Source organism: Drosophila mojavensis, unplaced genomic scaffold, assembly GCF_018153725.1.
Source record: "Drosophila mojavensis isolate 15081-1352.22 unplaced genomic scaffold, ASM1815372v1 contig_28, whole genome shotgun sequence".
In the NCBI taxonomy this organism is placed as follows: domain Eukaryota; kingdom Metazoa; phylum Arthropoda; class Insecta; order Diptera; family Drosophilidae; genus Drosophila; species Drosophila mojavensis.
In genome coordinates, this window is record NW_025318825.1 from 88221 (window position 1) to 102425 (window position 14205).

Sequence of the window (14205 nt, forward strand, 5' to 3'; positions counted from 1 at the left end):
GTTGCAATTTTGCAATTAATGCACTTCACTTTTCGCACCATATGCTTATACAACATATGTTTTGTCTTTGCATATCGATAGACATATAAACGCAGTGATGCACTATCACTTTCACGATCGCACTTGCGATGTATCTAATAAATTTTAACTAAATTAAATATGCTAAAATGAAAAGAAAAACCCATTGAAAATCAAATATTGAAAGGAAAACAACTATTACTATTAATTATATTACTCTTATACTACTAATACTATATTTAGCTTAAACAACCTATGGGGAAAATGACTAGACTTTGTCTTGAATTTTCTCTTTGAATTGAATGGCGGCATTATGGCAGCTAATTGATCTGCGCATCTCATAGATGCAGCTGAAAATGAATTTAATTATATTAACTCATTAGTTTACAACTAGCAATTTAAGCATATCAATGTCATCTACTTCTGATCTGCTCTTTTATACGTACACATATATCACAATGGTGCACTGCTATCTTTTGTTGCGCTTGTGGCCATTTAAACTAATCATAGTTTCGCAAAATATCGACCGAATGTATATTCTTTAAAGATATCTTTTAGGCGCAATTTTAATTCTAAGAAAATACTATTGTCAAAGTATTGTATGAATAAAGAGCATCTCTATTTTCTCTCTTCCTCTTCATCTAGCTGATTGACAGCTAATATGAATGAGACTAAAGGGAATATGAGATCATTAATGTGTGTCAAGGCATACAAACAGAAAGGTTAAGCACAGAATGGAGAAAATGACCAGACTTTGTCTCGATTTTTCTTTATAATTCAAATTGGCCACATTACTTTGGGCAAATTTTTCTGCGCATCTTGTGGATGCATAATAATGAAAAATTGAATTAAATTAAATAATGCCACCTCTTACTTTGTAAATCATATATCTTATCTAACTAATTTAGTCTATAATCAGCCATTTAAGCACTTTATTGTTATCTATTACTATCTTTAAATTGCTCTTATATATATATATTGTAACACTACGCTGCTCTATTATTGTTAGATGCACCAGTGGCCATTTAAAATGAATCATATTATGAAAGTTTTCGCCAATTATCGTCCTAATGTATATTTCTAAGTATCAAATAGGCGCCACTTATATTCTTAAGAAATGCTAATGTAAAGTATTATTTGAATAAAAAGTATCTCCACCCTTTCTTCCCCTCGTCATGCAGCTGCTAGACAGCTGATCATGAATGAGATGTGAAGAGTGGAGATCATTATTGTGTGTTCTTTGCAACATACCAACAGAAAAAAATGTCTGAAACTCAGTTTGATCGCATCAGAGTCATACAAAACAAAGCACTGAGAACTGTATCTGGCGCTCAATATTTTGTTTCAAATGCTCGCATCAGATCTGAATTTGGTGTCTTATCTGTGGATGAGCAATTTAATAATATCTGCTCAAAGTACTACGAGCGACTACGAGTACATAGCAACAATGAGGCTAGAAGCATAGCCCATGATCCGTTTGTCCCACAGCGACTAACAATGCCCAGATACTCTAGCCTCGTAAATACTCACCTGGCTAACGAAATTGAAATGCGCTCTCAGCGACAACAGCGAAGACAAGCTGAAGAAGATGCGGAATTCCGTGCTAGTTATCTTCGCCGTCATCCTCCGGTGTATGGCCCGATTACTTTCCGTGAGCACAGTCGCAATATTGTGAGTGCAAGGCTCACTAGATCGTATCCAGCTTCAACACGCAACACAAGCGAAAACCTTCGCAGAATAGCAGCCCGACGCAGATACGAGGCTCTTCGCAACGATGCAGCTCGTCGCAACGACGCTCCACCAAATGACGCTGCCACACACTCATCCTCTTCAGAGGTGGCCCTCAACATAGGCAACGCAGCTGCCTCACAGTCGCGCCTGCCAATCTTCCAGCAACTGGCGCCGTTGCCACCCACTACAGGCACTTTGCGCACACACAACACAAATCCAGACAACCCTCCGGCTGAGCAAAGCGGGTCGTCTCCAAGCAACTGATTGCAGCATATACACTAAAAAGAATATGCAATTCAATTAGAATTCCAATTGGCCATCAGTATATGCAACAACTCACCTGTAAATTGGATCGACTGCACATATCCTATAAAGGGTATTCTAGCAAATAAAACTCAAATTGGATATTTATATTCAATTAAAGTTTTATTTTGCATGTATAGGCATACATGCAGTAAACAAATACTACAGTGCACTGACTAATATCAACACAAACGCACTTAACTAAACTAGCGGCACTACTCGATGTTTGGGACGCGGAGTCTTCTCAGCTACTTCTTCTTGTACCACTGGATGATATACTGCAAAGAAAAACAAAAAATATTAAGTATCAACACTTTTATTTACATTTGCATAATTAACATAACCTTGCAGTTAGCTTGCTTTCACACACATCTCTGCCTTGTAGTGCACATACTCTCTAGTACTTGGTAGTAAGCTGCTGCAATTTGTAAAAACAATGAATTAATTAATATTCAATTATTAATGCTTTTATTAGTATTCTTATTAGAAACTATACTTTCCAGTTGCAATTTTGCAATTAATGCACTTCACTTTTCGCACCATATGCTTATACAACATATGTTTTGTCTTTGCATATCGATAGACATATAAACGCAGTGATGCACTATCACTTTCACGATCGCACTTGCGATGTATCTAATAAATTTTAACTAAATTAAATATGCTAAAATGAAAAGAAAAACCCATTGAAAATCAAATATTGAAAGGAAAACAACTATTACTATTAATTATATTACTCTTATACTACTAATACTATATTTAGCTTAAACAACCTATGGGGAAAATGACTAGACTTTGTCTTGAATTTTCTCTTTGAATTGAATGGCGGCATTATGGCAGCTAATTGATCTGCGCATCTCATAGATGCAGCTGAAAATGAATTTAATTATATTAACTCATTAGTTTACAACTAGCAATTTAAGCATATCAATGTCATCTACTTCTGATCTGCTCTTTTATACGTACACATATATCACAATGGTGCACTGCTATCTTTTGTTGCGCTTGTGGCCATTTAAACTAATCATAGTTTCGCAAAATATCGACCGAATGTATATTCTTTAAAGATATCTTTTAGGCGCAATTTTAATTCTAAGAAAATACTATTGTCAAAGTATTGTATGAATAAAGAGCATCTCTATTTTCTCTCTTCCTCTTCATCTAGCTGATTGACAGCTAATATGAATGAGACTAAAGGGAATATGAGATCATTAATGTGTGTTCTGTCAAGGCATACAAACAGAAAAAAATATCCAGCTTCAACACGCAACACAAGCGAAAACCTTCGCAGAATAGCAGCCCGACGCAGATACGAGGCTCTTCGCAACGATGCAGCTCGTCGCAACGACGCTCCACCAAATGACGCTGCCACACACTCATCCTCTTCAGAGGTGGCCCTCAACATAGGCAACGCAGCTGCCTCACAGTCGCGCCTGCCAATCTTCCAGCAACTGGCGCCGTTGCCACCCACTACAGGCACTTTGCGCACACACAACACAAATCCAGACAACCCTCCGGCTGAGCAAAGCGGGTCGTCTCCAAGCAACTGATTGCAGCATATACACTAAAAAAGAATATGCAATTCAATTAGAATTCCAATTGGCCATCAGTATATGCAACAACTCACCTGTAAATTGGATCGACTGCACATATCCTATAAAAGGGTATTCTAGCAAATAAAACTCAAATTGGATATTTATATTCAATTAAAGTTTTATTTTGCATGTATAGGCATACATGCAGTAAACAAATACTACAGTGCACTGACTAATATCAACACAAACGCACTTAACTAAACTAGCGGCACTACTCGATGTTTGGGACGCGGAGTCTTCTCAGCTACTTCTTCTTGTACCACTGGATGATATACTGCAAAGAAAAACAAAAAAATATTAAGTATCAACACTTTTATTTACATTTGCATAATTAACATAACCTTGCAGTTAGCTTGCTTTCACACACATCTCTGCCTTGTAGTGCACATACTCTCTAGTACTTGGTAGTAAGCTGCTGCAATTTGTAAAAACAATGAATTAATTAATATTCAATTTTTAATGCTTTTATTAGTATTCTTATTAGAAACTATACTTTCCAGTTGCAATTTTGCAATTAATGCACTTCACTTTTCGCACCATATGCTTATACAACATATGTTTTGTCTTTGCATATCGATAGACATATAAACGCAGTGATGCACTATCACTTTCACGATCGCACTTGCGATGTATCTAATAAATTTTAACTAAATTAAATATGCTAAAATGAAAAGAAAAACCCATTGAAAATCAAATATTGAAAGGAAAACAACTATTACTATTAATTATATTACTCTTATACTACTAATACTATATTTAGCTTAAACAACCTATGGGGAAAATGACTAGACTTTGTCTTGAATTTTCTCTTTGAATTGAATGGCGGCATTATGGCAGCTAATTGATCTGCGCATCTCATAGATGCAGCTGAAAATGAATTTAATTATATTAACTCATTAGTTTACAACTAGCAATTTAAGCATATCAATGTCATCTACTTCTGATCTGCTCTTTTATACGTACACATATATCACAATGGTGCACTGCTATCTTTTGTTGCGCTTGTGGCCATTTAAACTAATCATAGTTTCGCAAAATATCGACCGAATGTATATTCTTTAAAGATATCTTTTAGGCGCAATTTTAATTCTAAGAAAATACTATTGTCAAAGTATTGTATGAATAAAGAGCATCTCTATTTTCTCTCTTCCTCTTCATCTAGCTGATTGACAGCTAATATGAATGAGACTAAAGGGAATATGAGATCATTAATGTGTGTTCTGTCAAGGCATACAAACAGAAAAAAATATCCAGCTTCAACACGCAACACAAGCGAAAACCTTCGCAGAATAGCAGCCCGACGCAGATACGAGGCTCTTCGCAACGATGCAGCTCGTCGCAACGACGCTCCACCAAATGACGCTGCCACACACTCATCCTCTTCAGAGGTGGCCCTCAACATAGGCAACGCAGCTGCCTCACAGTCGCGCCTGCCAATCTTCCAGCAACTGGCGCCGTTGCCACCCACTACAGGCACTTTGCGCACACACAACACAAATCCAGACAACCCTCCGGCTGAGCAAAGCGGGTCGTCTCCAAGCAACTGATTGCAGCATATACACTAAAAAGAATATGCAATTCAATTAGAATTCCAATTGGCCATCAGTATATGCAACAACTCACCTGTAAATTGGATCGACTGCACATATCCTATAAAGGGTATTCTAGCAAATAAAACTCAAATTGGATATTTATATTCAATTAAAGTTTTATTTTGCATGTATAGGCATACATGCAGTAAACAAATACTACAGTGCACTGACTAATATCAACACAAACGCACTTAACTAAACTAGCGGCACTACTCGATGTTTGGGACGCGGAGTCTTCTCAGCTACTTCTTCTTGTACCACTGGATGATATACTGCAAAGAAAAACAAAAAATATTAAGTATCAACACTTTTATTTACATTTGCATAATTAACATAACCTTGCAGTTAGCTTGCTTTCACACACATCTCTGCCTTGTAGTGCACATACTCTCTAGTACTTGGTAGTAAGCTGCTGCAATTTGTAAAAACAATGAATTAATTAATATTCAATTATTAATGCTTTTATTAGTATTCTTATTAGAAACTATACTTTCCAGTTGCAATTTTGCAATTAATGCACTTCACTTTTCGCACCATATGCTTATACAACATATGTTTTGTCTTTGCATATCGATAGACATATAAACGCAGTGATGCACTATCACTTTCACGATCGCACTTGCGATGTATCTAATAAATTTTAACTAAATTAAATATGCTAAAATGAAAAGAAAAACCCATTGAAAATCAAATATTGAAAGGAAAACAACTATTACTATTAATTATATTACTCTTATACTACTAATACTATATTTAGCTTAAACAACCTATGGGGAAAATGACTAGACTTTGTCTTGAATTTTCTCTTTGAATTGAATGGCGGCATTATGGCAGCTAATTGATCTGCGCATCTCATAGATGCAGCTGAAAATGAATTTAATTATATTAACTCATTAGTTTACAACTAGCAATTTAAGCATATCAATGTCATCTACTTCTGATCTGCTCTTTTATACGTACACATATATCACAATGGTGCACTGCTATCTTTTGTTGCGCTTGTGGCCATTTAAACTAATCATAGTTTCGCAAAATATCGACCGAATGTATATTCTTTAAAGATATCTTTTAGGCGCAATTTTAATTCTAAGAAAATACTATTGTCAAAGTATTGTATGAATAAAGAGCATCTCTATTTTCTCTCTTCCTCTTCATCTAGCTGATTGACAGCTAATATGAATGAGACTAAAGGGAATATGAGATCATTAATGTGTGTCAAGGCATACAAACAGAAAGGTTAAGCACAGAATGGAGAAAATGACCAGACTTTGTCTCGATTTTTCTTTATAATTCAAATTGGCCACATTACTTTGGGCAAATTTTTCTGCGCATCTTGTGGATGCATAATAATGAAAAAATTGAATTAAATTAAATAATGCCACCTCTTACTTTGTAAATCATATATCTTATCTAACTAATTTAGTCTATAATCAGCCATTTAAGCACTTTATTGTTATCTATTACTATCTTTAAATTGCTCTTATATATATATATTGTAACACTACGCTGCTCTATTATTGTTAGATGCACCAGTGGCCATTTAAAATGAATCATATTATGAAAGTTTCGCCAATTATCGTCCTAATGTATATTTCTAAGTATCAAATAGGCGCCACTTATATTCATAAGAAATGCTAATGTAAAGTATTATTTGAATAAAAGTATCTCCACCCTTTCTTCCCCTCGTCATGCAGCTGCTAGACAGCTGATCATGAATGAGATGTGAAGAGTGGAGATCATTATTGTGTGTTCTTTGCAACATACCAACAGAAAAAATGTCTGAAACTCAGTTTGATCGCATCAGAGTCATACAAAACAAAGCACTGAGAACTGTATCTGGCGCTCAATATTTTGTTTCAAATGCTCGCATCAGATCTGAATTTGGTGTCTTATCTGTGGATGAGCAATTTAATAATATCTGCTCAAAGTACTACGAGCGACTACGAGTACATAGCAACAATGAGGCTAGAAGCATAGCCCATGATCCGTTTGTCCCACAGCGACTAACAATGCCCAGATACTCTAGCCTCGTAAATACTCACCTGGCTAACGAAATTGAAATGCGCTCTCAGCGACAACAGCGAAGACAAGCTGAAGAAGATGCGGAATTCCGTGCTAGTTATCTTCGCCGTCATCCTCCGGTGTATGGCCCGATTACTTTCCGTGAGCACAGTCGCAATATTGTGAGTGCAAGGCTCACTAGATCGTATCCAGCTTCAACACGCAACACAAGCGAAAACCTTCGCAGAATAGCAGCCCGACGCAGATACGAGGCTCTTCGCAACGATGCAGCTCGTCGCAACGACGCTCCACCAAATGACGCTGCCACACACTCATCCTCTTCAGAGGTGGCCCCTCAACATAGGCAACGCAGCTGCCTCACAGTCGCGCCTGCCAATCTTCCAGCAACTGGCGCCGTTGCCACCCACTACAGGCACTTTGCGCACACACAACACAAATCCAGACAACCCTCCGGCTGAGCAAAGCGGGTCGTCTCCAAGCAACTGATTGCAGCATATACACTAAAAAAGAATATGCAATTCAATTAGAATTCCAATTGGCCATCAGTATATGCAACAACTCACCTGTAAATTGGATCGACTGCACATATCCTATAAAGGGTATTCTAGCAAATAAAACTCAAATTGGATATTTATATTCAATTAAAGTTTTATTTTGCATGTATAGGCATACATGCAGTAAACAAATACTACAGTGCACTGACTAATATCAACACAAACGCACTTAACTAAACTAGCGGCACTACTCGATGTTTGGGACGCGGAGTCTTCTCAGCTACTTCTTCTTGTACCACTGGATGATATACTGCAAAGAAAAACAAAAAATATTAAGTATCAACACTTTTATTTACATTTGCATAATTAACATAACCTTGCAGTTAGCTTGCTTTCACACACATCTCTGCCTTGTAGTGCACATACTCTCTAGTACTTGGTAGTAAGCTGCTGCAATTTGTAAAAACAATGAATTAATTAATATTCAATTATTAATGCTTTTATTAGTATTCTTATTAGAAACTATACTTTCCAGTTGCAATTTTGCAATTAATGCACTTCACTTTTCGCACCATATGCTTATACAACATATGTTTTGTCTTTGCATATCGATAGACATATAAACGCAGTGATGCACTATCACTTTCACGATCGCACTTGCGATGTATCTAATAAATTTTAACTAAATTAAATATGCTAAAATGAAAAGAAAAACCCATTGAAAATCAAATATTGAAAGGAAAACAACTATTACTATTAATTATATTACTCTTATACTACTAATACTATATTTAGCTTAAACAACCTATGGGGAAAATGACTAGACTTTGTCTTGAATTTTCTCTTTGAATTGAATGGCGGCATTATGGCAGCTAATTGATCTGCGCATCTCATAGATGCAGCTGAAAATGAATTTAATTATATTAACTCATTAGTTTACAACTAGCAATTTAAGCATATCAATGTCATCTACTTCTGATCTGCTCTTTTATACGTACACATATATCACAATGGTGCACTGCTATCTTTTGTTGCGCTTGTGGCCATTTAAACTAATCATAGTTTCGCAAAATATCGACCGAATGTATATTCTTTAAAGATATCTTTTAGGCGCAATTTTAATTCTAAGAAAATACTATTGTCAAAGTATTGTATGAATAAAGAGCATCTCTATTTTCTCTCTTCCTCTTCATCTAGCTGATTGACAGCTAATATGAATGAGACTAAAGGGAATATGAGATCATTAATGTGTGTCAAGGCATACAAACAGAAAGGTTAAGCACAGAATGGAGAAAATGACCAGACTTTGTCTCGATTTTTCTTTATAATTCAAATTGGCCACATTACTTTGGGCAAATTTTTCTGCGCATCTTGTGGATGCATAATAATGAAAAAATTGAATTAAATTAAATAATGCCACCTCTTACTTTGTAAATCATATATCTTATCTAACTAATTTAGTCTATAATCAGCCATTTAAGCACTTTATTGTTATCTATTACTATCTTTAAATTGCTCTTATATATATATATTGTAACACTACGCTGCTCTATTATTGTTAGATGCACCAGTGGCCATTTAAAATGAATCATATTATGAAAGTTTCGCCAATTATCGTCCTAATGTATATTTCTAAGTATCAAATAGGCGCCACTTATATTCTTAAGAAATGCTAATGTAAAGTATTATTTGAATAAAAAGTATCTCCACCCTTTCTTCCCCTCGTCCATGCAGCTGCTAGACAGCTGATCATGAATGAGATGTGAAGAGTGGAGATCATTATTGTGTGTTCTTTGCAACATACCAACAGAAAAATGTCTGAAACTCAGTTTGATCGCATCAGAGTCATACAAAACAAAGCACTGAGAACTGTATCTGGCGCTCAATATTTTGTTTCAAATGCTCGCATCAGATCTGAATTTGGTGTCTTATCTGTGGATGAGCAATTTAATAATATCTGCTCAAAGTACTACGAGCGACTACGAGTACATAGCAACAATGAGGCTAGAAGCATAGCCCATGATCCGTTTGTCCCACAGCGACTAACAATGCCCAGATACTCTAGCCTCGTAAATACTCACCTGGCTAACGAAATTGAAATGCGCTCTCAGCGACAACAGCGAAGACAAGCTGAAGAAGATGCGGAATTCCGTGCTAGTTATCTTCGCCGTCATCCTCCGGTGTATGGCCCGATTACTTTCCGTGAGCACAGTCGCAATATTGTGAGTGCAAGGCTCACTAGATCGTATCCAGCTTCAACACGCAACACAAGCGAAAACCTTCGCAGAATAGCAGCCCGACGCAGATACGAGGCTCTTCGCAACGATGCAGCTCGTCGCAACGACGCTCCACCAAATGACGCTGCCACACACTCATCCTCTTCAGAGGTGGCCCTCAACATAGGCAACGCAGCTGCCTCACAGTCGCGCCTGCCAATCTTCCAGCAACTGGCGCCGTTGCCACCCACTACAGGCACTTTGCGCACACACAACACAAATCCAGACAACCCTCCGGCTGAGCAAAGCGGGTCGTCTCCAAGCAACTGATTGCAGCATATACACTAAAAAAGAATATGCAATTCAATTAGAATTCCAATTGGCCATCAGTATATGCAACAACTCACCTGTAAATTGGATCGACTGCACATATCCTATAAAGGGTATTCTAGCAAATAAAACTCAAATTGGATATTTATATTCAATTAAAGTTTTATTTTGCATGTATAGGCATACATGCAGTAAACAAATACTACAGTGCACTGACTAATATCAACACAAACGCACTTAACTAAACTAGCGGCACTACTCGATGTTTGGGACGCGGAGTCTTCTCAGCTACTTCTTCTTGTACCACTGGATGATATACTGCAAAGAAAAACAAAAAATATTAAGTATCAACACTTTTATTTACATTTGCATAATTAACATAACCTTGCAGTTAGCTTGCTTTCACACACATCTCTGCCTTGTAGTGCACATACTCTCTAGTACTTGGTAGTAAGCTGCTGCAATTTGTAAAAACAATGAATTAATTAATATTCAATTATTAATGCTTTTATTAGTATTCTTATTAGAAACTATACTTTCCAGTTGCAATTTTGCAATTAATGCACTTCACTTTTCGCACCATATGCTTATACAACATATGTTTTGTCTTTTGCATATCGATAGACATATAAACGCAGTGATGCACTATCACTTTCACGATCGCACTTGCGATGTATCTAATAAATTTTAACTAAATTAAATATGCTAAAATGAAAAGAAAAACCCATTGAAAATCAAATATTGAAAGGAAAACAACTATTACTATTAATTATATTACTCTTATACTACTAATACTATATTTAGCTTAAACAACCTATGGGGAAAATGACTAGACTTTGTCTTGAATTTTCTCTTTGAATTGAATGGCGGCATTATGGCAGCTAATTGATCTGCGCATCTCATAGATGCAGCTGAAAATGAATTTAATTATATTAACTCATTAGTTTACAACTAGCAATTTAAGCATATCAATGTCATCTACTTCTGATCTGCTCTTTTATACGTACACATATATCACAATGGTGCACTGCTATCTTTTGTTGCGCTTGTGGCCATTTAAACTAATCATAGTTTCGCAAAATATCGACCGAATGTATATTCTTTAAAGATATCTTTTAGGCGCAATTTTAATTCTAAGAAAATACTATTGTCAAAGTATTGTATGAATAAAGAGCATCTCTATTTTCTCTCTTCCTCTTCATCTAGCTGATTGACAGCTAATATGAATGAGACTAAAGGGAATATGAGATCATTAATGTGTGTTCTGTCAAGGCATACAAACAGAAAAAAATATCCAGCTTCAACACGCAACACAAGCGAAAACCTTCGCAGAATAGCAGCCCGACGCAGATACGAGGCTCTTCGCAACGATGCAGCTCGTCGCAACGACGCTCCACCAAATGACGCTGCCACACACTCATCCTCTTCAGAGGTGGCCCTCAACATAGGCAACGCAGCTGCCTCACAGTCGCGCCTGCCAATCTTCCAGCAACGGGCGCCGTTGCCACCCACTACAGGCACTTTGCGCACACACAACACAAATCCAGACAACCCTCCGGCTGAGCAAAGCGGGTCGTCTCCAAGCAACTGATTGCAGCATATACACTAAAAAGAATATGCAATTCAATTAGAATTCCAATTGGCCATCAGTATATGCAACAACTCACCTGTAAATTGGATCGACTGCACATATCCTATAAAGGGTATTCTAGCAAATAAAACTCAAATTGGATATTTATATTCAATTAAAGTTTTATTTTGCATGTATAGGCATACATGCAGTAAACAAATACTACAGTGCACTGACTAATATCAACACAAACGCACTTAACTAAACTAGCGGCACTACTCGATGTTTGGGACGCGGAGTCTTCTCAGCTACTTCTTCTTGTACCACTGGATGATATACTGCAAAGAAAAACAAAAAATATTAAGTATCAACACTTTTATTTACATTTGCATAATTAACATAACCTTGCAGTTAGCTTGCTTTCACACACATCTCTGCCTTGTAGTGCACATACTCTCTAGTACTTGGTAGTAAGCTGCTGCAATTTGTAAAAACAATGAATTAATTAATATTCAATTTTTAATGCTTTTATTAGTATTCTTATTTGAAACTATACTTTCCAGTTGCAATTTTGCAATTAATGCACTTCACTTTTCGCACCATATGCTTATACAACATATGTTTTGTCTTTGCATATCGATAGACATATAAACGCAGTGATGCACTATCACTTTCACGATCGCACTTGCGATGTATCTAATAAATTTTAACTAAATTAAATATGCTAAAATGAAAAGAAAAACCCATTGAAAATCAAATATTGAAAGGAAAACAACTATTACTATTAATTATATTACTCTTATACTACTAATACTATATTTAGCTTAAACAACCTATGGGGAAAATGACTAGACTTTGTCTTGAATTTTCTCTTTGAATTGAATGGCGGCATTATGGCAGCTAATTGATCTGCGCATCTCATAGATGCAGCTGAAAATGAATTTAATTATATTAACTCATTAGTTTACAACTAGCAATTTAAGCATATCAATGTCATCTACTTCTGATCTGCTCTTTTATACGTACACATATATCACAATGGTGCACTGCTATCTTTTGTTGCGCTTGTGGCCATTTAAACTAATCATAGTTTCGCAAAATATCGACCGAATGTATATTCTTTAAAGATATCTTTTAGGCGCAATTTTAATTCTAAGAAAATACTATTGTCAAAGTATTGTATGAATAAAGAGCATCTCTATTTTCTCTCTTCCTCTTCATCTAGCTGATTGACAGCTAATATGAATGAGACTAAAGGGAATATGAGATCATTAATGTGTGTTCTGTCAAGGCATACAAACAGAAAAAAATATCCAGCTTCAACACGCAACACAAGCGAAAACCTTCGCAGAATAGCAGCCCGACGCAGATACGAGGCTCTTCGCAACGATGCAGCTCGTCGCAACGACGCTCCACCAAATGACGCTGCCACACACTCATCCTCTTCAGAGGTGGCCCTCAACATAGGCAACGCAGCTGCCTCACAGTCGCGCCTGCCAATCTTCCAGCAACTGGCGCCGTTGCCACCCACTACAGGCACTTTGCGCACACACAACACAAATCCAGACAACCCTCCGGCTGAGCAAAGCGGGTCGTCTCCAAGCAACTGATTGCAGCATATACACTAAAAAAGAATATGCAATTCAATTAGAATTCCAATTGGCCATCAGTATATGCAACAACTCACCTGTAAATTGGATCGACTGCACATATCCTATAAAGGGTATTCTAGCAAATAAAACTCAAATTGGATATTTATATTCAATTAAAGTTTTATTTTGCATGTATAGGCATACATGCAGTAAACAAATACTACAGTGCACTGACTAATATCAACACAAACGCACTTAACTAAACTAGCGGCACTACTCGATGTTTGGGACGCGGAGTCTTCTCAGCTACTTCTTCTTGTACCACTGGATGATATACTGCAAAGAAAAACAAAAAATATTAAGTATCAACACTTTTATTTACATTTGCATAATTAACATAACCTTGCAGTTAGCTTGCTTTCACACACATCTCTGCCTTGTAGTGCACATACTCTCTAGTACTTGGTAGTAAGCTGCTGCAATTTGTAAAAACAATGAATTAATTAATATTCAATTATTAATGCTTTTATTAGTATTCTTATTAGAAACTATACTTTCCAGTTGCAATTTTGCAATTAATGCACATCACTTTTCGCACCATATGCTTTTGCAACATATGTTTTGTCTTTGCATATCGATAGACATATAAACGCAGTGATGCACTATCACTTTCACGATCGCCCTTGCGATGTATCTAATAAATTTTAACTAAATTAAATATGCTAAAATGAAAAGAAAAACC

At 36.5% G+C, this 14205-nt stretch overlaps 5 protein-coding genes and 4 long non-coding RNA genes across 10 annotated transcripts; 3 read left to right on the forward strand and 6 right to left on the reverse strand.

Annotated features, from left to right (window-relative positions):
* Positions 1-1397: 1397 nt before the first annotated feature.
* Positions 1398-2617, reverse strand: LOC116804612. 2 transcript variants are annotated; one of them, XM_044008442.1, is made up of 3 exons: positions 2397-2617; positions 2090-2330; positions 1398-2027 (listed from the first exon to the last, which is right to left on the reverse strand). In XM_044008442.1, the coding sequence occupies exons 2-3, from the start codon at positions 2111-2113 to the stop codon at positions 1638-1640; spliced, it is 414 nt and encodes a 137-aa protein (XP_043864377.1). In that variant the 5' UTR covers positions 2114-2330; positions 2397-2617; the 3' UTR covers positions 1398-1637. The 2 variants fall into 2 exon arrangements, with proteins under 2 accessions (XP_043864377.1, XP_043864376.1); XM_044008441.1 differs by having other exon boundaries at positions 2090-2126; positions 2194-2614.
* A 51-nt stretch (positions 2618-2668) lies between these two features.
* On the reverse strand, positions 2669-3713 carry LOC122757074. Its single transcript, XM_044008432.1, has 2 exons — positions 3680-3713; positions 2669-3616 (listed from the first exon to the last, which is right to left on the reverse strand). Exons 1-2 carry the CDS (start codon positions 3701-3703, stop codon positions 3191-3193), a joined length of 450 nt encoding a protein of 149 aa, XP_043864367.1. The 5' UTR covers positions 3704-3713; the 3' UTR covers positions 2669-3190.
* Positions 3714-3747: 34 nt separating this feature from the next.
* Positions 3748-4241, reverse strand: LOC122757082. Its single transcript, XR_006356991.1, has 2 exons — positions 3989-4241; positions 3748-3921 (listed from the first exon to the last, which is right to left on the reverse strand). It is a non-coding gene; the product is annotated as an uncharacterized LOC122757082 (long non-coding RNA).
* A 19-nt stretch (positions 4242-4260) lies between these two features.
* On the reverse strand, positions 4261-5380 carry LOC122757072. Its single transcript, XM_044008429.1, has 2 exons — positions 5271-5380; positions 4261-5208 (listed from the first exon to the last, which is right to left on the reverse strand). The coding sequence occupies exons 1-2, from the start codon at positions 5292-5294 to the stop codon at positions 4783-4785; spliced, it is 450 nt and encodes a 149-aa protein (XP_043864364.1). The 5' UTR covers positions 5295-5380; the 3' UTR covers positions 4261-4782.
* On the forward strand, positions 5215-5571 carry LOC122757086. The gene is made up of 2 exons (XR_006356995.1): positions 5215-5306; positions 5374-5571. It is a non-coding gene; the product is annotated as an uncharacterized LOC122757086 (long non-coding RNA).
* Positions 5572-9925: 4354 nt separating this feature from the next.
* Positions 9926-10566, reverse strand: LOC116804837. The gene is made up of 3 exons (XM_044008443.1): positions 10483-10566; positions 10379-10415; positions 9926-10315 (listed from the first exon to the last, which is right to left on the reverse strand). Exons 2-3 carry the CDS (start codon positions 10400-10402, stop codon positions 9926-9928), a joined length of 414 nt encoding a protein of 137 aa, XP_043864378.1. The 5' UTR covers positions 10403-10415; positions 10483-10566.
* LOC122757085 lies at positions 10309-10679 on the forward strand. Its single transcript, XR_006356994.1, has 2 exons — positions 10309-10414; positions 10482-10679. It is a non-coding gene; the product is annotated as an uncharacterized LOC122757085 (long non-coding RNA).
* Positions 10680-10917: 238 nt separating this feature from the next.
* Positions 10918-12078, reverse strand: LOC122757073. The gene is made up of 2 exons (XM_044008431.1): positions 11969-12078; positions 10918-11906 (listed from the first exon to the last, which is right to left on the reverse strand). Exons 1-2 carry the CDS (start codon positions 11990-11992, stop codon positions 11481-11483), a joined length of 450 nt encoding a protein of 149 aa, XP_043864366.1. The 5' UTR covers positions 11993-12078; the 3' UTR covers positions 10918-11480.
* LOC122757081 lies at positions 11913-13629 on the forward strand. Its single transcript, XR_006356990.1, has 2 exons — positions 11913-12004; positions 12072-13629. It is a non-coding gene; the product is annotated as an uncharacterized LOC122757081 (long non-coding RNA).
* Positions 13630-14205: the final 576 nt, after the last annotated feature.